General features: G+C 41.7%; 1 protein-coding gene across 1 annotated transcript in view; it reads right to left on the reverse strand.

The window, feature by feature from the left end:
• The window catches only part of dst (dystonin), a 464,609-nt gene that overhangs the window by 134,002 nt on the left and 309,031 nt on the right, over positions 1 to 21,576 (reverse strand). Inside the window, 5 exon segments of the mRNA XM_052024808.1 lie at positions 176 to 1,647; positions 3,228 to 3,723; positions 9,199 to 9,398; positions 16,544 to 16,673; positions 19,762 to 19,997. Coding sequence (XP_051880768.1) covers positions 176 to 1,647; positions 3,228 to 3,723; positions 9,199 to 9,398; positions 16,544 to 16,673; positions 19,762 to 19,997 — 2,534 coding nt within the window.

The raw sequence follows: 21,576 nt of genomic DNA on the forward strand, positions 1-21,576 counted from the left end.
AAATCAGAGACAAATCATTTCCGCCTGAATTTGTATTAGCCAAAACTCCTCAAAATATGGTCACTCTTCAATTCAGAACCACAACTTGTGCAGTGCACACCAAAATAACCCAAAAATTAATCAGGCAACCAATTAACTCCTATGCTGAGAGACAGATTGAGAAATGAAACCATACCTTGAATGATTCCAGTTGTTGGTTGATGACCTCTGTTTCCATTCCAACGCTGCCCTGATTCTCCTCGTGTTCCTCAGCCACGGCCATCAGTTCACTGAACGTTTTGCTTCTCCTGTTGAATTCTTCAACGAGCGCCAGGGTGCTTTCCACCTGCTCCCGTCTGACTGTTGCCCTGTCCAGCAGCTTATTGCACTGTTTGCTTAAAGCCTCCAAATCCCGCTTTAACCCCAACAAATCTGGAGAACTTGACGACTCCAGCATCTGCTTGCTCTCTTTCTTCGTGTCTTCGATGCTCGTCGTTAGCTTCTGGAGTTTGATGATGAAGCCTTGGATGTCATCTTTCTGAATATGAAGGCAATCCAGGTCCCTTCCCACGGGAGCCATGCTATCCAGTTCATCATCAAGGTCGGCAAATAAGGAAAACATCTCCCGGATGTTGTTCTGAAACTGCCCGATACCTTGGAGCTTGACCTCCAAGAAGGAGCACCTTTCTCGAACTTGCTGGCTCACCGACTCATAATCTTCCTTTAAAGCATCAGCCTGCTGCAGAAGCAAAGATGCGCCTTCTCTGTCTGAGGCAGCAGAGGTCAATCTCTGAGCAAGACACTTGACCTTCTCCACTTGCGATGTCAAAGACTGAAGCATCTTCTGCTGGGCATTCAAGTTGGTCAAGCATTTGTTACTGTACGCTTGAGACCCAAGTGTATCATGGTGATCCAGTTGCTGTTTGGCCCCCTCTAACTGCTCTTTCGTATCTCTGAGAGAATGTTGAAACTCCTTCATGCATTTTGCCATCTCATCCAGGGAATCTTTTTTAAGGCGGAGCTGTTCACTGATCTGATCCACCTTCTGGTTGACTAATGCCTTCTCACTCTGGACATCCTCCACATCTGCCTGACTAGCTTCGATCAAGCAGTCTGCAGCATTACTTAAAGACTCAAGCGCCCTCCGATGTTGGTCCATGTCATTCTGTAGAGCTTTAATGCTTGCCAACGAGGACTCGATTTCTGCCGCATCACTACACACTTGTACTTGCGAGGACTTTGCTTCACATTCTTGTATCCATGGTAGAAGGTGTTCAGTACATTCTCTGTACTTCTGGGCTTTCTGCAAACAATCCCTCAGTTTCTCTTGCCTATTTTCCACTTGCTTGGACAGGTCTTCCCAGGTGCTCCTCAGGGCTGCAAGTTGATCCTGCAAGGCGGTTTTCTCAACCCCTGGCTGCATGTTCTGAAGGAGCGACTCGCCTTCTGCCATGATCATCTCGTAGGACCCAGCCTTTTGGGCCAAGGATTTCTGAAATGTTGCCTGCTCATCGATCAGCAAGTGCAGGAGGTCGAGCTTACAAGATATAGGAGCCCTCTGCTTCTGCTCGTTGCATTTTCCACCTATCCAGGCTTGGAAATCATCAAACATCTGTTGAAACTGCTCGGAATTAGCCAGCGCCGACTGAAGTTGATGGACTCGGTTTCCTTTACCAAAATAAAAATTATTGTAAGGCATTACTTTGTGGCTTCCAAATCTCCCAGCCCAAATAGAATGAATCTTGCAACCTGCATAGAGTCTCTTCAGCTTATGATGCTCCTGGCAACTTTCTGAAAGAGCTATCCAATTTGTCTCACTACCATTGCTCCCTCACCACAACAATGAAATATTTTTTTCTTAGTGTATTTCTAATTGTCTTTTGCAAATTGCAATTGAATGCCCTTCCAACCTTGGCACTATTGCCAATTATCTTAATTCTATGCCTGCTGGTTACTGAAACTCTTATCAATAGGAACAGTATCTCCTACTGCTGTCAAATCTCCTCAGAACTTTAAATGCATGATTAAGTCTCTTCTGAACCTTCAATGCTAGCTTCTCCAATCCTGAAATCCCACATCCCTAGTTTCAGTACAATAAATTTGTTCCAGTCTCTCTCTTTAGATTTGGACACAGAATCCAGCTGAGATCAATCCACTTTTATTTTTAAGTTTTATGATTACAATTAGTGTCTCTGTTTGCAAAGCCAAAGCATTAACAGCCTTTTCAATTTGTCCTGTCAACTTCAAAGGTTTGTTTGTGTGAATCGCAGAAGCCTTTTTCTTTTGGACACTGAAGAAATCCAAGGATATGGGAAAGTTTAGTTGTGGCCAAGATCATAATGGCAGGTAAGGACTGAGGCATATTTGGGCTTCATTTACTCCTATTTCTTAACATCTCTGTTCCTGAGCCTTGGTTAATGTTTATTATTTAGCCTATATTGTTACTGGTCAAATTTCCTTTCAAAATGCACTGAAAATTTCCCCTGACAACAGCTGTGATGAACCCTATTTTTTCCAAATTAACAGACCATTAATTTAATCTTTATTTGCTTTGACAAAGGGTCTTCGACTTGAAACTTTAACTGTTTCTTTCTCCACGGACACTGTCTGACCTGCTGAGCAACTTCATTTTATTTTTTTATTTTAGATTACCGCCTTCTGCAGTTCTTTTGATTGTCATCAACAATTTGTCACCTCTGTATGAGATCACTTTCACTTCATCAGCACATTACTGCATCTCTGAGACACCAGTAGGAATTCATAAAGGTTCTCACGTAAAAATAGAAAACATGACATATGGGTGTAATTTACAAAACAAGTTGAGGGTTAGCAAAGAATTAGTTAAAAAGCCTAAAATATTAAAACCAAACAAAATGCTCAGAGTTGTAGCATGGATAAACAACAATGAGCGAAATAAAAGTCAACATTTTGGACACATCCCTTCAGCAGCTTATTCAGATCTTCCTCTTGATTCTGTACCTTTCCAGCACTTATTACTATAATTTCACATCCATGTTTTAACTCCATCAGTAATCTAAATTTCAACCCATATGTGGTTGACAAGCAAAAAAAAAGCAGATGCTAGAATTATGAAGTTCCAGTTTCAAAGAAAGGTCATCGAACTGAAACATTATCTCTGTTTCTCCCTCCCCAGATGCTGCCTGACCTGCTGAGTATTTGAAGCATTTTCTCTTTTAACCTGAAGAAAAAAATCTTTGTTTATTCAACGCTGCGGTTCGTTGACGCACCTGCTCGTTCCTCAAGATCCCGAAACGGCTTCACAACGTTGTCCAGCTGCCTGTTGAGCTCAGCCTTCAGGTACCGCTCACCAACGAGGACTGAGATCTCCTCACAGAGGGCCCTGGCCTCCTGCATGCCCTTCTCCTCCTGCTCTAGCTCTGCCCGGAGTTCACTGGCCACCTCCAGCTGGCGCTTCACAGCTTCTGGCTGGGCATCGATGGGTGGCTGGCTGGCCAGCTTAGCATCCAGAGTGCTCAGCTTGCCCGAGAGGTGCTGGACTAGAGTTTGGTACTGGGTGCTTTTGATGATGGCCTGGTCGATGAGGTTAGAGCGGTTAACCAGCTGCCCTGTCAGACTGTCCCACTTTTGTGTTACAGCAGCCAACTGGTCACTGACAAAGCTGGAGGTTGGAGCAGAGTCATCCGGTCGACTCAAAATGCCTTCAGCTGCCATCTTCAACTGCTCATGTTGTGGCTTCCGTGTCTCAAACTCCTTCAGCAGGATCTATAAATGTGAGAGAGAAAAATAAATCAACTGGAAGGCAGAAAGTTGAATGGGTGCAATACTCAGACCAACCTTGCAGTGCCATTGCCATCATGGGATCCAAGCAATGTGGATCGGCAAGTGGAAGTTTAAGTTCTTATGAGATTACCCCAATCCAACTCTTCCCAGAGTTCATTGTTGTCAATTATTCCATAATGGGAAATGGCATATGTTCAGTGTCCTCATGTTCAATTCACACACTTCAGAAACTGAGGAACACATCACTGAGAAACTGTGAGTAGTATATGTTCTACACACACCCTCCTCAGAGAAGTGGGAATTGGCAGCTCCAGTTCCACCATTGGTGTTAGTGTAATTTGCCCACCGGAAAAATTACGAAGAATTTACAGCATTCAGAAATGGGATTCTTCCTTACTCTGGGGTCCTCACCCTGAACTTCTCCCTCTTTCACTTTAAGATGCTCCTCAAAAATTCTCTCTTTCCCTGCTTTAATGGCTCCACATATGGCACTTTGTCAATTTGTTTGATGACTTTCCTACAGAGCACCTCAGTATCCTTTGTTATATTAAAGGTTACAAATCTCTAATCACCCCTAGGTAGGTGGTGGTGAGCCACCTCCCTGGACTGCAACAGGTACTCCCACAGTGCTAATGAGGAGGAAGTTCCAAGATTTTCACCCCGTGACACAAGAAAATACGACCAGGAGTAGGCCACTCGGCCCCTCAAGCCTGCCCCATAATTCAGTACGATCATGGTTGATCTATGCTGGCCTCAACTCCTCTTCTGTGCCGGTTCCCCATAACCCTCAACTCCTTAACCTTTCAAATGTTTGTCTATCTATTATGAGCAACCCCTCTTCTAACAGTGATAGTTGGTATACTTTATCTGGTATAAGCTGTTGCCCATGATTGTTGTGGACGGCACGAGTGGTGGTGACTGATACTTAAATTCAGGCACTGCTACCATCATGATACAATGAGTTAGATACGATAAGATGGTGACAACCACAAGACTACTCATGCCTAAAACATTCTTTGGTATAAACCACGCAATACTTCATGCACTGTTTAGAAATCTCCCCGCAACCTTAATGTTCCATCTGACTAAAGGCTATGTCTTTTTTTTGTTATACATTCATGGGATGTGAACATTGCTAACTCATTTATTGCTCATTGCTAATTGATGTTGAACAGTTGGTGATTGGTAGATTGTCTTCTTGAGTCACTGCAATCCATGAGGTGAAGATACTCCCACTGTGCATAGTGGTTTGATTTAATTGAGTGGTTTGCTGGGATGTTCCATTACCTTTGGAACTCACAATGCAGCAAACCTTAAAAAGGGACATTGAGCAAGAATATCAAACATTCTTAATGGTAGTGACTAATAAATCTAATTGGGAATTTAGGAGAAACATCTTTACCCTGAGAAGATGGGACTTGCTACGACAGGGAGTGAGTGAGGTGATCTTTAAGGAGACGTTCAATAAAAACAGGGAGAGGAAGAGGATCAAGAGGAGGTTGCTGAGGTATGGTGAGTGACCAGGATGGATCTGTTTGTTTCTGCACACTACATACTTTGTAGTGCTTTGTCCACATTTATTACCATTATATTGAAACATCCTTTTACCTTGCCACTTTATAAAAGCCTTTCTATTTTTTCCCCATTCCCTCCTTCAACTCTCTCCAAGCTGTGACAAGTGTTTGAAAAGCCAGAAGATCCTCAGAGACCACCCAGTACCAAGCTTTCCAATATTCAAACCGGGCAGTGTCACCTTCCCTCCCTAATGAAATCTTAAAAGCACCAGGTTCCTTTGATGCATAATCCAGCTCAGACCTTAGAATGAATGAGACTCGTAAATAACAAGACTGCTGAGTCCCTTACATTAGTGCTGATTAACAGTGTTTACTGACCAGGAACATCTGCATATATCATGGAGATGACACTGATCATTTTTCAATATCACAGGAGCCAATTACAAAAGACCCAATTATAACACATTGTGCAACAACCACTTTGTGAAGCTCAATATGTATTTATGGACTTGTAAAGTCTGCTGGTTTCAGGCAAGATTTTTGTCTCTGGCTATTTTCAAACACTGCTCCGCACCTCATTGAAGAGGTGTACAAGATCATGACTGATTATGAAAAGGTAAACAGAGAGAAACTATTCCCATTAGCAGATGGTTCAAGTATCAGGAGCAGATATATAAGGTACATGATGGATATGATTAAAAATTCTCTTACACAGTGGATAGATATGATCTGGAACTCACTGCCTGGAATCAATCCAGGCTTTCAATTGGGAAAAGAATAGACACTTGATAGAGAATCATTTGCAGAGGTTTGGGAAAAGAGAATGAGAATATTACTGACAGGATTATTCTGCTAAGGGCATGGTATAGACTCAGAGGGCAGAATGATCTCCTGTGCTGTAACAACTTCAAATTTCACTGGAATACAGAAAGTTAAGAAATTCAATGGATGTCTGGAAAATGATGAGGGCTTTTGAAAAGGGAAATAGGAAGAAAGAATCCATTCCAATTGGTCAATGATTGAGTTAGCTTATGCGCAAGCACTTAAGAAAAGGGAATTTTATATCAATGCGTAAGCTTGTTAAAATGTCCCACAATAAAAAGTGGCAGTAATGGAATTGCTAACAGGCTTTATTAAGGAAAAGTTGGATGAATATTTAAATGAAATGGTTTAAGGAAGGGCCGTTCTAAATTTAGTGCAACGTGTGCATGATGGGTGAACACATTCTGTGTGCCTTAAAGTGCTACAACTCTGGAATGGAAATGAACTCCAGCTATTAAAAAGGCACACAGAAACACTTGGAAAATGGACAGCACATGACAACTCTTCCTCACTAAGAAGCTTCTTCTAACAGTGTAACTAAAACAAGGAATGCATCTGCTCAGGGTGACCTCTACTCCATAGGGAATTTACGTCATTCTGTCCGACAGCCATTTTAGGCAATTTTTACAGTGAATCTACTCACAATATAATGGGTTAAAAATATTTTAGACATAGACAAATTTGCTAAAACTACTAAATTGTACAAGACAATTTTGCTGTCCTGACTGTTGCTGCAATCAGCTAAAAATACGTTAAGATGCAGTGGCAGACATTTAAGGAGATCTTTCAGATAGGACAAAAAACATACATTCCAACAAGAAATACAGATTCCCTGGGGAGGATCCTACCATCTGTGGTTAACTAAAAGGGGTAACGATAGTATTAAACTTAAGGAAAAGGATATAACTGTGCAAAAATGGATGGCAGACCAGTAACTAGATAGAATATAAAACCAACAAAGAATGGCTAAAAGATTAATAAGGAAGGAAAAATTAAAACATAAGCTAGCCAAAAATGTAAAAATAAAATGTTTCCACTGATATTTTAAAATAAATATTACCAATTGAGCATTGGTCCTGCAGAAAGTGTCTGGGGAAAATGATGGAAAACAAGGGACTGCAAATAAATTCAACAGGTGTTTTGTTTCAGTCTTCACAACAGAGAATACTGGTAACATCCTAGAAATAGCTGCATATCAGGAATTTGGAGAGAGGGAGGGTCTCAGGAAAATTCTAGTCACAAGGGAAATGGTCCTGAGCAAATTGTTCAAGCTGTGAGCTGACAAATCTCCTGGTACTAATGGAGCTCACCCTATGGTCTTAAAGAGATAGCTGTGAGTCATTATTAATCTTCCAAAATTCCCTAGTTTTGGGAAAGGTACCAATGGATTGGAAAATAGTAAACTTAACTCCTTTATTTAAAAAGGGAGTTAGAAAGCAGGAAACTACAAGCCAGATAGCTTAACATTTGTCATTGGGAAAATGTTATGATAGATATTATAGCAGGCAGGTTAAAAAAAAATCCAAGGTCATCAGGCAAAGTTCACATGGTTTTTTCATAGGGAAATTATGTCTGACTGCAGTCTATATCATATCATACCATATCATATCATATCATATCATATATCATACCATACCATACTGCAGTCTTTTGATGAAGTAACTATAGATAAAGGGAACCAGTGGATGGATTACACTTAGATTTCCAGAGGCATATGATGAGATGCCACATCAAAGGTTAATGAGGAAAATAATAGCTCATAATGTAGGAGGTAACATATTGCCATAGATAAAAGATTGACTGGCTAACAGGAAACAAAAAGCAGGTAAAATAAGTCTTTTAGGTTGGGAAGATGCAACAAGTAGAGTGCCGCAGGGATCAATGCTGGGGCCTCAACCTTTCACAATTTATTCAGATGCCTTGGATGAAGGTTGGTTGCTAACTTTGCTGCTGACACAAAGGTAGGTAGGAAATCAAATTGTGAAGAGGATATAGGGAGTCTACGAAGGGGTACAGATAGATTAATTGAATGGGGCAGAATGCTGGCAAATGGAAAATAATGTGGGAAGATGTGAAATTGTTCATTTTGGCAGGAAAAATAAAAAAGATGCCTGTTGTATAAATGGTGAGAGATTACAGAGCTCCAAGATGCAGAGAGAGATCTGGATGTCCTAGTGTATGATTCACAGAAGGCTAGTATGCTTGTACATCAAGTAATTAATAAAATTAACAGAACGTAATTGTTTATTACTGGGGCAACTGAACACAAAAGTAGGAAGGTTATATTTCAGTTATAGAGGGCATTTGTGAGGCCACATCTGGAGCACTGTGTACAGTATGGGTCTCCTTATTTAAGGCAGGATGTTGATGTATTGGAGAAGGTTTACCAGACTAATACTTGGAATGAGCAGGTTGCCTTATGAGGAAAGGTCAGACAGGCTAGGCTTGTATCTGCTGGACTTTAGGAGAGGGAGAGGGGATTTGAATGAAACATGTAATGCTGTGACATGTCTTGACAGAGTGGACATGGAGAGAATGATTGCTCTTCTGAGAGAATCTGGAACCAGGAGTCACCCAATTCAACAGAGGCCAGGTAATTTTTGTTTCTCTCAGAGGATGGAACTCCCTTCCTCAAAGAACTGTGGAAGCAGAGACCTTGGATATTTTTAAAGCAGAGTGAGATAGACTCTTGATAGCAAGGAGATAAAAGGTTATTGTGGGTATACTGGCCTGCAGAATTGCAGTTACAGTCAGATCAGCTGTGATATTCTGAAATGGTACTGCTGATTTATGTACAACTGATATTACCATTGGCTGCAAGCTTTGAATCTCACAGCTCAACAGCCTTGGGCTTGTCTAGGCTCTTTGACAGACTGTCTAATTAATTCCATTCTCTTGCCCTTTCATCATAGCCTTATAAATTCCACCCCTCCCTTTAAGTACTTCTCAAACTCCCTTTCGGAAGTTCCCACTGAATTATCTGCCACCCTTTCAGACAATGCATTCCAAGCTTCCACATCAATTAAAAACTCAACTTCTCTGATCTCAATGGAACTGTTGCTCCCAATAAGCAATGACTGACTAATGATGGTTAATGCCAATGAATAATGGCACTTCTTACCTGAACTTGTTGTTTCTGATTGTTCAACATATGAGGATCGATGGACAGTGGTCCCAACACATTCATCATTAGCTCCTTTTCAACAAGCCACTGACTAAGCTGCACCTCTGCCGTTTCAAACTGCGTGAGGAAGCTGGACGACTCCTCCAATTTCTGCTGCCGCTCACTGGCCAACTGGCTGACCTGTTGCCATTTTGAATCTAAAGTCAAGAAGAATGAAAATGAGTGCTGACAACTTTTCATCACCAAGATAATTTTATCAAAACAAAATGTCTTCAGAACAACATCTAGACCTTTAATGGGTCAAGGCTCTACTTGGAAAGATTTAGATGAGGAAAGGCAGGTGGAGGCTTGAATCAAACATCAGTATGGACACTTTGAGCCATTTGTAGTGCAAGCTGGTTGTTATGCCAATACCATCAGAGACACTCTCTCCACAACTAAGAAGATAGAGGTCAATACTCAGCCTTGCTTACAGCACCCAAGGAAACGTAGGATTACCAGCTTCATGAAATCTTGGAGCACCCAAAAGCGAGTGAAGTTGAGAAACTCATCCAAATAGGAAGCACTGCTACAATAATGTGCACACAGGAGACACAAGAGCTTCTGCAGATACTGGAATCTGGAGCTCCACACACAAAATGCTGGAGGAACTCAGCAGGTCAGGCAGCCTCTCTGGAAGGAAATAACCAGTCGACGTTTCGAGTTGAGACCCTTTATCAGTCCTGATGAAGGGGTCTCGACCCGAAACATTGACTGCCCATTTCCCTTCATAGATGCTGCCTGACCTGCTGAGTTCCTCCAGCATTTTGTGTGTTACAATAGTGTGCTACAATAGTGTGCAAGCATGAGGAAAAGCCCTCTGGCACTTGAACAAGAAGTGCCCACGAAACTTATTCCTCTCTCAAACACCCAAACACCCCAGGCATGAGCTCCCCTGCAACTTATGGATCAAACTAAAAAGGATTTACTCCTGAGTCAGACAATTTAGTGCCACGCTCTGCAAGACTTGTTCAAAGAATGGGCCCATCTGCTGAGGCACCACAAATTTGGGGATGGGAGAGGGGGCAAGCAGGAGGGGAAAGTGGGGGTGCGATGGGGGGACAAGCATGAATGGGCCTGGTTGGGAGAGAGGCGGCGAGTAGGAGCAGAGGCAGGCAAGGTGGAGGAATTGTAAGCAACAGGAGGAGAAGGGGAGGGAGAAGGGGGAAAACCGAGAGGGATGGGGATTGGGGCAGGGGCGGACATGGCACCATGGTGAAGGAGTTGAGTGGTTCCACCATATAATGATGCAGAGAGGGAGGGAGAGAGGCAGCAGGAGGGAGGCAGGGAACGCACAATATGCAGAGAGTATGATAGAGCATGTGCAGATGAGCATAGAGCATGCAGGAAGAGTGCAAGATAGAGCATGTAGGTGTACAGACTGAGCAGGGATAGACAGCACACACAGAAAGTGAGTGCACAAATGTGCAGAAGCAACAAATGAAGCAACGAAGGAGTGAAAACACACTGACACACAGTATGTACAACATGCATGCAGAGAAAGGGGGGATCAAATCATACTTACAAAGGGATAATTGGAAAGATAAGCTGAGCTGTGGGATGTTCTTCAATCTGTGTGTTGTTGGGGATGGGCAATAAATATTGGGCTAGCCAGCTGCTTCCGGGAAAAATGTGCATGTGGTGGTGAGGATGAGGATAGAAAAATAAGACAGCAATTGCACAAACAGGAACAAAGACCAAACACTCAAAAACACAGAAAGAGAAGCCGACAGAGTGAAAGTGCATGTGGCATAGAGAGACGCAGCTTGTGACAGGAGAGGTAAATTTATTTGGTGGGGGGGGGGGGGGGGTCAGTACTATAAAAAGTGTGAATGTGCATGATGAGAAAGCAAAGATAGCAAAATAGCACATATGTGAGAATGTGAATGCATGGCCATTGTACATACCCAATTTTTGTTTTACAAAGAGCATATTCTTTTGCTGGATATGGGCCTTACTCACAAGGTCAGTGGTTTATTATGTGCCCCTGGCTGCCCTGAAAGGTGGTAGGGGACCATTTTCTTAAACTACCACAGGTGTTAGAGAGAAAATGTGTCCTTAGCGCTGCTTCACTGTGAACTGTACTGAAGGACTACACTGTTAACTGACAACAATGATTGCCTACTACTGCAAAGACAAGGCCTCCAGAGAAAGCAGAAGGTTTTTTTTAAACTACATTTTCTTTATCATTTTAACATGAATGGGAAAACGGAATCACCCAATAACAACTATTTTACCTGCTCAGGTAGTTAGAGAAGTCTGGTCATCCATGGTGTACCCATGGATTAAGGAGTCCTGAGTCATTATGTACCCAATACCAACATGTTTAAAATTACCCCCACTTATAATTCAGATTTATCCAGCAGTGTGAAAAACATGTGAGGAATTGTTTTAATAATTAACTAATAATCATACAATTTCCATTCAATTACTGAACACAATTCCGAGATAAACTACATACAAAACTAAAAATTCTCTCTAACAGGAATATAACAAGCCAACAGTTCTCAAAAATGGGCTGTTTTCCAATTCCTGGCATTGTTATTTCTCTTCATTTCTTTTTTTTGGGGATTTGAATATTGTTAGCAAGGCCAGCATTTATTGCCATCCCTAATGACACACAGATTAAAGAGCATCCCATAATTTATCTTATTTTACCAACAATTCATCAAAAAACTGCATTATTTTCAGACCATTAACCTTAACCTTCAGGTTGTTGAACAACTGACACAGAGCAGAAAATAGAATCACACTCCACAGAATATATTGGGAGTTTTAAGCCACATCGATTTATAAGCTTCCACAAGAGAGATCAAACAGGAACCAAAGCTTTCAAAGTCCTCAAAGCAGCTGGTGACAGTTTGAGATTATTACACTATAAATATTTAGTCCAATGTCAGAAATTGGGTACTAACTTTTCATAGCTGATGTAGTAACAAACATGTTTAAATAACAACAGCCATGTGCTGAAATACAGCACCAGGTGTCCATACAGTGAAGGATTTTATCCGTAAAAAAGGTCCTCTTGTCTACCATTTATCAAAGGAATTGACTCAGTCAATGATTTCATCACACCGCGCATGACTAACTTGCCTGATCTCATCGGTCTAATGAGCAGACAATACCTTGATGAACTGTTTGGAACAGACTTCTTTACAAATAAAGTTCCCATACATATATGTACGTGTGGTTGTGAGATCCTGATTGCTCAGTCTATCATAGAAATAAAAGCCAAACCCTTAAGCACTGAATTTTTCATTCCAACTTTTTTGATAAACTTCTGTACGACTGCCAAAATAATTCTGTTAAATAAACAAGCTTAAGTAATGTCCATGAATAAAAGACGTATGAGAGTTTTCTATCTCTAATAAGAGGAGCTGGGAAGGGGCTGAGGTGAAGTGAAGGGAGAAAAAAGGACAGTGGACCCTGGATTAGATAGCTAAATCTACAAAAGAGCAAATAAATGGAAAGAGTTAAATTTATAGAACACAACCTCAAAACAGCTGGAAACACCTGAGTGCTTAATGCACAGTGTGATGGGGCACTGGCACTGGTGACTTTTCAGATGGAAACAAACCAACAGATCACTCAACTCAAGTCCCTGCTGGATAGAAGTAGGATACAAATTATCACCAGCTTTACCCTTTCAACATAGGTCTGCAGAGATGAGATGTGTTAGTTTTCCACTGTCTGAATCCAAGGTGTTTTAGAAGTTGGAGTCGGGTTTCTGTAAACTCAACAACCAAATGTCAAAAACTGCCAAGGGCAAGTAAATCAGCTTCAAGAGAGGGAGGGGAGGGGAGTGGAGGGGAGAGAGGAGAGAAGAGAGAAGAGAGAAGAGAGAAGAGAGAAGAGAGAGGAGAGAGGAGAGAGGAGAGAGGAGAGAGGAGAGAGGAGAGAGGAGAGAGGAGAGAGGAGAGAGGAGAGAGGAGAGAGGAGAGAGGAGAGAGGAGAGAGGAGAGAGGAGAGAGGAGAGAGGAGAGGAGAGGAGAGGAGAGGAGAGGAGAGGAGAGGAGAGGAGAGGAGAGGAGAGGAGAGGAGAGGGGAGGGGAGAGGGGAGGGGAGGGGAGAGGGGAGGGGAGAGGAGAGGAGAGGAGAGGAGAGGAGAGAGGAGAGAGGAGAGAGGGGAGGGGAGGGGAGGGGAGGGGAGGGGAGAGGGGAGGGGAGGGGAGAGGGAGGGGAGGGGAGGGGAGGGGAGGGGAGGGGAGGGGAGGGGAGAGGAGAGGAGAGGAGAGGAGAGGAGAGGAGAGGAGAGGAGAGGAGAGGATGGAAGATGCAGGAGTGGGAGAGGGAAGGTGACCAGGAGAGGGAGGAGAGTTGAGAGGAGGGGAAAAACAGGAGAAGGGGGAGATGCGGTGTGGAAAACGGGGGCTAATGGCAGGGTAAGAGCAAGTGGCAGGGCACAAGCAGGAGGGGGAGGAGGGCAACCATGGGAGAAGAGGGGTGAAGAATGAGGGCAAGGGGGTAAATAGGAGGGGAGATGGGAGGCAAGTGGGAGCAGTGGCAGCCGAGGTGAAGGAGTAGGGATAAGCAGGAAGAGGAGGAAAAACAGATGGAAGGAGGAAATAAATAGTACGAGATGGGGAGGGGGGCTAAGTGGAGGTGGAGGCGTGGATGAGCAAGCAGAATGGGGAGGAGCAAGTGGCAGTGGGCACAAGCAGGTTTAGAAGAGGAATACATGCAGGAAGGGGAGAGGGGTGTTGGTAGAAAGGGAAAACAGGAGGAGAGTCAAACAAGTGGGAGAACACTGAAACATCAGTAACAGGAAAAGGAGAAGGCTATTCAGCCCCTTAAGCCTGCTCCATCCTTCAACAGAACTCAGTGACTGCAAGGGAATTCCAAAGATTCACCACCCTCTGAGTGAAGAAATATATCTTCATCTCAGTCCTGAAATGGTCTTCCCCTTATTTCAGGACTGTGCCCTCCTCATTCCAATGGAAACATCCTCAGTCAATGGAAAATTCACACCCACACCTCCCCTTGCATCTATCCTACTGAGCCTTTTAAGTATTTTGTGTGCCTCATGAGGACACCTCTCATTCATCTGAACTGTCAAGATTAGATGTCTAGCCTGCTCAATCTCTCCTCCTACAACAGACCCAGCATCCAGGAAGCAGTCTGGTGAACTTTTTCTACACTCACTCTACAGTACATATAGAGACCAAAACTGCATACAATACTTCAGGTGTGGTCTCACCAAGGTTCTGTATAATTGTAGTAAGATAGTAAGGGAAAGAGAGAAGCAGGAGAGGCGGGGAGGAAATCGGAGGGGCAAAGGGAAGAGAGCTGTAAGAGCTTGGAAGGAAGCTCAGAAAGAATCTCCCTCTGTATTCCAACACTAATACTGCAGGAGCCTCAGGCTAGATTACAAGCTGATGTACTGATTATGCAACCTTTCCATCAAATGAATGGGAGAACAGACTTTGTAAAAAGTGAACACAAACAAAAAATGCTTTGTGAGTATAGCTCATTGAGAATAAGACAGATGATACGGAAGCCATGTCAGGCATTCAATACCAACTATTCATCCACTGTCCTGCGAAGAAAATCTTTTCATATTAATGAGCATTTCTGTTGCACTATGCTACCCAGTTCCCATTTATGTTTTACTCATTTCATGGCTCATTCCTAAAGTCAATTGCTTTATGTGTCAAGTTACACATTTGGTGTTCCTTAGCATTTCATTGGAAAGGTCTATGTAGATGACTGTCATATTCAATAGAGAGACAAGGGAACTATTTAGCATTAGGTTAAAATTAAAATGATTATTGGTGGTATAATGAAGTTACAAAGAAAACAACCTCATCAGAGCTGCATTTTTAATAAGGACATACAGGTTTGTCTGTGAACTGAACAAAGGGGTCAGCGTTTTCTCAAAGGTCCTTTCTGTGAATTAATAAGTTTGTGCATTTCAGCAACTTTCAAGTTGTGCTTCAACTCCAGATTTGGTTTCTTTCACTGTCTATTGAGTTCATTGATAACGGTTGTAAACGATGTCATACTATTAGATCTCTTTCTTCCTGTTTCTGTGTTAACTCAAAATAAGGTCGTTATATTTCATTGGCAGTTAAGCATTTTGCAATGTACCAAGGTTGAGAAAGATGGCATTCAAATTCAAATCTTTTAATCTTCCTTTCTTTCATATGTCATAAAAAATTCACCAAAAAAAGATATTAACATGCTGAAGAGACTTCAAATATAAATCCTGGAGAAGCATTGCTTCTAATTTTGTGCATCCACAGTCTACATCAAATTAAATTAAAATCAATAAAAACACTCCATTTAAATTAAAATGAATAAAAAACTGCAGATACTGGACATTTGAAACAAAAACAGAAAATGCTGTAGGTATCAGCAGGTCAGGCATCATCTGTGGAAAGGCGCCATCTAAACTGGAATTGTCTTCTTCGGAATAAAGGAGACCAAGGAGAAATTTAACTGAGGTGCCTGAAATTACTGGAAGCCTAGCTTGAATATACAGTAAGGACCCATTTCTCTTGATAAAGGTCAGGAAGTAGGGGGCATGGATTTATGGTAATTGCTAGAAATAGGAGTTGGGAAAATACTTTTTTCACTCAACAAGCAGTGAAGGTTTAGAACTCATTGCTGAAAAAGTGGTGGCAGTTAAAAACAAAAGTAGCTGGATGAACACTTGATGTGTCGTAACGTACAAATCTATGAACCAAGTGCTGTGAGAAGTGAAAATAGTTTCAATGGCTCTTTTTCAGCTGGCATAGAGACAATAGGCCAATGGCCTCTACCTGCGTTACAAGAGCAAGTTGCATAAACTAGACAGATATTCCCTTCAGTTGCATAGATTGAGAGTTCATCTGGTCAGCATGTTCAAAATGATAGTAGATTTGATTGGTCACATATAAAGAAATTATACCTTGATGAGTGGAACCCGCAGCATCATTTTAGTGCTGGAGTTGGAATATTTTGGGAAGTAAAATCAGATTGGACTCACATCAATAGTGACAGAGATTGGGAGCTCTGTTCTCTAAAGTGCAAATTAAACTTTCAAAGCAGAGATTAATAGATTTTTGATGGATAAGGATATTGATGGTTATAAATCAAAGGAATGGGTAAGTGGATGAGCTGCGATTGGACCACATCGTGCTACTATATTTCAGTTTTCTAAGGGGAAAGAACAATACTTTTATTCACTTTATCTAAACACAATAGAAAATTCCAATTGTTCAGCAAAATAACATTTCTTTCACAAACTGAGTGTTTTGATAAAGAGGTAATATTGAAATCCAGCTACTACTATATACATCCAATAGATAAATTGAAAGATTACTTATATAATCCAACGTCTGCCTCCATTTCCCGGCTTCAGGTGAGTCCGGATTCTCCTGCAGCAGCAAAGTCAACTTCTCTTTCACCTGGTTAACTCTGTCACTGTTTTGTTTCAATTCAGCTTCAAGTACCTGGAGCAAGGGAGCACAGGGATATTGGTAAGAGTTTATCCAGGAATAGATGCCTCTTTATCAGGCCTTTTCAATTAACTCTTTAAATCTAGCAACAGTTGAAAGGGACACAAACCCTAACCATTAGGATGGGACAGGTAGTAAGCAGCAAATACAAATAGAACTATTGATCATATTGTGGAATGAGAAACACATATTCTTTCGTAAAATGCACTGCAATTGTCCACAAAATCCTGACAGGCAACGTAATGGAATGCTTACAGCTCACTTCTCCCTCAATTTCCAATGGCCTAACAATTTTCTTACATTATTGAGACCTGAAAAATTTTTGTTTCTTCTATTTTTAAACTTTCTATAGTTAGTCTTAAATATACAGAAATATTTCTACTTCAAATATTTTAGTCACAGTGATGTAATTTAGTGGACAGAAAAGCAACGCCTATGAGAAAGAAGGCAGGCTTAAACATTAAAGAACAAACAGACGAGCCTTTACTGGACCGTGCTGTAATGTTCTATGTTCTAATATGCATGTGCCAGTCGGAAGTATCTCAGCACTCTCTTCTCAGTCTCCACCCCAGTCCCCAGACCATCAGACACAATTATTTACCCTGTGTATCTGCCGGCAAATATCAGAATTTCTTTCGTATCAGGGACAATATCTGTTGGGTTTTTCCAAACCCTGTGAGGAGTTGCAGCTTTCAATAAAATCTATTCTTACACCTCTGGAAAGAAGCCTTGTTCACATTGATGGGTTTGTCACTCTTCCAAAAACATGCTGGGAAGCTTCTTCAACCAGTGTTGGGTCTATGTTTTTCCTGTCTGTGTTCTGTTAATCCCGATGCTTTTCATTTTGAATGGGTTTGATGGTCCATTTTTGCCTGTCACACAGGGTGGCCTCTAATTTCCTGACTACACTTGGTTGGGCCATCAGCACCATCATTTCACTGCACCTGGTTCTTTTTGCAATGACTTTAATCACTGATCTCCAGATTTGGCCCTGACCTACTGAGCACCCTGACCGGAACCGGATTGACTCCACTTTGTGCTACAGGGCTCCCCAGCTTACGAATGCCCATACATACAAACAAGTGTTTGGGAAACCGGCGGGATAGATTTGCCGGCTGCTGCAGGGCTGCAGGCATCGTCTGCCAGGTGAGAATTTGGTTCAGGTTACGAACAGTTCACAGGAATGGAACCCTGCCGTAATCTGGGGATGACCTGTTACTATGATTGCACAAGACGCTCACACCTCTTTTCCACTGGCAGGTCACCTGCCTGTGCCCTTAAGAGAGATTTTGTGTTCAGTGTTTAAATTTGCACCTACTGTTGAGTTTCTACAAGAATATTTGGATGGCAGGCAATAAATTGTGAATTTCTGTTATTTGACCTCAGTCCAACTGCGTGAACAGGGATTATTAATAGTTTATACATCGTAAACAGATCACACAAGGGTCATTTTGAACAGACACTGTAAAGTAGCTTGCATTCAACAAGGTGATTCAATTATGAGTGAAGCTAAAGGAGAATTTTTTTTGAAAATGCACCATTCTCCCCGTGTTGTGGGGAGAGTTCATTTTGGATTATGTGGACAGTTGGGTCTTTGATAAGGTCATTTCACATTATTAGTACTGCTGGAGAGTATTTTAAGACCTTATAGGTCTCAGCTGTGGCCCAGTGGTAGCATCTTATCACAGAGTCTGAAAGTTGTAGATTCAAACCTCACTGCAGAAACTTAGGCACAAAAGCTTAGCTTTTCATTGAAGTACTGAGGGAGTGTGATGCTGTCAGAGGTGCCATATTTTGGAAGTGGTGCTAAAATGTGGTTCTGTCTGCCCTTTCAGGTGAACTTAAATAAAAACCACGGCACCACCCAGAGGACAAGGGACAACCTCCCCTGTGTTCTGACAAGACTTATCCCTCTATCAATATCACAAAAACAATTATCTGGTTATTATCACTTCATTGTTTGAAGGAACCTTACATGTACTAACTACTGTTCCAGTTCTTGCATGACAACAGACTATACTTCAAAAAGTCTGTCTTTGATTGTAAAGTACTTTGGGATGTCCTGAGGTTCTGAAAGTGCTACAGAAAGGAAAATTCTCTCTTTCCAATAGAACAACTGGAATTGGAATTGGTTTATTATTGTCACTTGTACCGAGGTACAGTTTTTCATACAGATCAATTCATTACACAGTGCATTGAGGTACTCCAAGGTAAAACAATATAGAATGCAGAATCACCAACACTTTACATCCAGACACTAACACTGGATGAATTTGGTGGATTGAAATTTTTGAGAGAATGATCCCAAAAAAAGTTATTAGACAACTTCCTTATATTTTGATCCTAACAATGATCTTACAGTGACCTTTTGCTCTTTATTCTAAAATTTGTGAAAGTGCTATTTCTGTACTCATCCACTCAGACAACATAAAATAATGTTCATTGGAGTATGAAGGCTAGGATTTTGAAAACATAAAAAACTTATGAAAAATAGAAATATTCAGTTTTTTCATACTAATTATACTTGCTCTAATGTACCAAGAATCTCCTTGTGTCTTAGAGCAGGTTACATTGAATCGGTTGCTTCAACCTCCCAATCTGTATTGCAATAAAACTGTGTCATATTCATTTAACTGTTAATCCATCTGTGGAACTTCACCTCAAAGACCGCTAGTGCAATGGCATTGTTATTACAAGCTCAACATTATTAAGCCTTCATGTTTTGTTCAAAGAAAATTAGGGTGACAGATTTCAGTGTGAATCTTGGTGGACAGTCAACAACTGCCCCGTACCTCCTCTATTCCATTACTTCTCATTGTGACAGCCTGACCAATGGCTTTATAGAAAATGGTTAGTGAACCATTCCTGTCCTATGGCGCAGTACTCCAGTAAACCTATCTGATATAATCAACATATCAAAACTAATCCTGTCGAGCACTGCACTGTAGTAAAAACTTCTGAACAAAATAATTGGGGTATCTGTCTGTTAATGATGGGTAGACCTATGATTAATGCGTAGATAAATTTTGTCATTCCTTGACATATTTAACCTGTAATAACATACATCGGCATCAATGCACACCTTGTGTTGCTCGATTTGTTCCTTTATAGCTTCATTCTCTGTCGGCAATGTATCCCAGCATGCTGCTCTCTTATCCATCGACTCCAGCCAGTCTCTGACCAATGAGGCTTCCTCCTGGGTATGCTGCCTCTGAGCCAGCATGGAATCCAGCTGGCTCTCCTTGCTCTTCAGCAAGGCTCCCACCTCTTCATATTGATGATTCACATCTGCAACGTCTTGCTGGATAGCACTGAGCTCTACAGTGAGGAAAAGTATTTAAGATATCTTTAGTAGTCACATGTACGTTGAAACACACAACGAAAAACACACTTCTTTTGCGTAGAGTGTTCTGGGGGCAGCCCGCAAGTGTCACCACGCTCCCGGCGCCAACATAGCATGCACACAACTTCTTAACCCGTACATCTTTGGAATTTGGGAGGAAACCAGAGGACCCGGAGAAATCCCACGCAGACAAGGGGAGAACGTACAAACTCCTTACAGACAGTGGCTGGAACTGAACCTGGGTCGCTGGCACTGTAATAGCGTTACGCTAACCGCTACACTACCATGCCTGCCCTTTCAACTAATTGATGACTCTTTTTGCAAGGGGGATGCCTTAACATGGAAAAAAAGGCAGATAGGAAGTTTACATAAATATGAGTGCATTGGGTCTAACTTTTGAATTTTAGTGTTCCGAAATTCAAAACAAATTGGTAAGTCAACTGTATTTTCCATTCCCACAACTGAGTAGGTCCATTGGAGTTTCCAAGATTTGCTGTGACTTCTAACTTTAGTAAACTCTGAAAGCAATTTACTATATGAAACCAAATTTCAAATGAATTCAGTGCTGCTCTTTGCTGATGTTACAGGTTCTATTCTTTCGTTCCTTACTCAAGCTGCATCTTCAGCAGGTTAACACATTGTCCAGCTTTTAAGATCAAGGTTTCAACACATGAATAGACAGACATTGATTTACTCAATACATCAAACATGGATTTACTCATTACATCAAACATGGTGAGGTTAAGAACATCCCATGGAAAAAGGAGGAAATCAAATAGAATCAATATTTCCATGGACCTGTTTTAATTGGAGCACATAGGATAGCTCCACCTCACACAACAGCCTCCTTCATCTAATGTTGGAGAGTGAGTGGAGCAGAGGAACACTGACTCCCAGTTCTGATGACACTGCCTATTTGTTCTATTACTCAGCAAGTAGTTCACCCACTTGAGAGTCGGAAAATTATTGGTTCAAGACCAGCTACAGAAACTTAGCACGATAACCTATGCTGAATCTGCTGTGCAGTGCTGAGCAAGAGATGCATTGTGTGAGGTACCCTCTTTTGTTGTTCAATATTTTAAACCGAGGCTTCACCAAGTCGCTGTAAAAGAGCTTTTGAAGAGAATATTCAGAGCTCTCCCCATTGTCCTGAGCAATATTTAACCTTCAACTGACATAACTTAGAAAAGATTACATGGGGCATTACAACACTTGACAACCACTGGGGGGAGTGTGGGAGGAGAGTATCTCAAGACTGGACAACAAATGGAAACTGTTTCAAGTATCACAAGACTGGACAACAAAAGGGCAGAGCATGGGAGTAGAGCATCACAAGATTGGGCACCTAATGGGGAGAGTGTAGGAGTAAAGAATCACAAGATTGGATGATAACTGGAAAAAGAAGTGTTAGGCAGGGCATTGTGAGGTTAGACTTTATTAAGGCAACACCATTGACTGTCCTAAGGACAACCCAACAAGGCCCCAAAAAAACACCACATCTAATTCAGTGATGCAACATCCACCACACCAATAGTGATATAATCATTTGAACAT

This window comes from Pristis pectinata, chromosome 10, assembly GCF_009764475.1.
Source record: "Pristis pectinata isolate sPriPec2 chromosome 10, sPriPec2.1.pri, whole genome shotgun sequence".
Lineage (NCBI taxonomy): Eukaryota > Metazoa > Chordata > Chondrichthyes > Rhinopristiformes > Pristidae > Pristis > Pristis pectinata.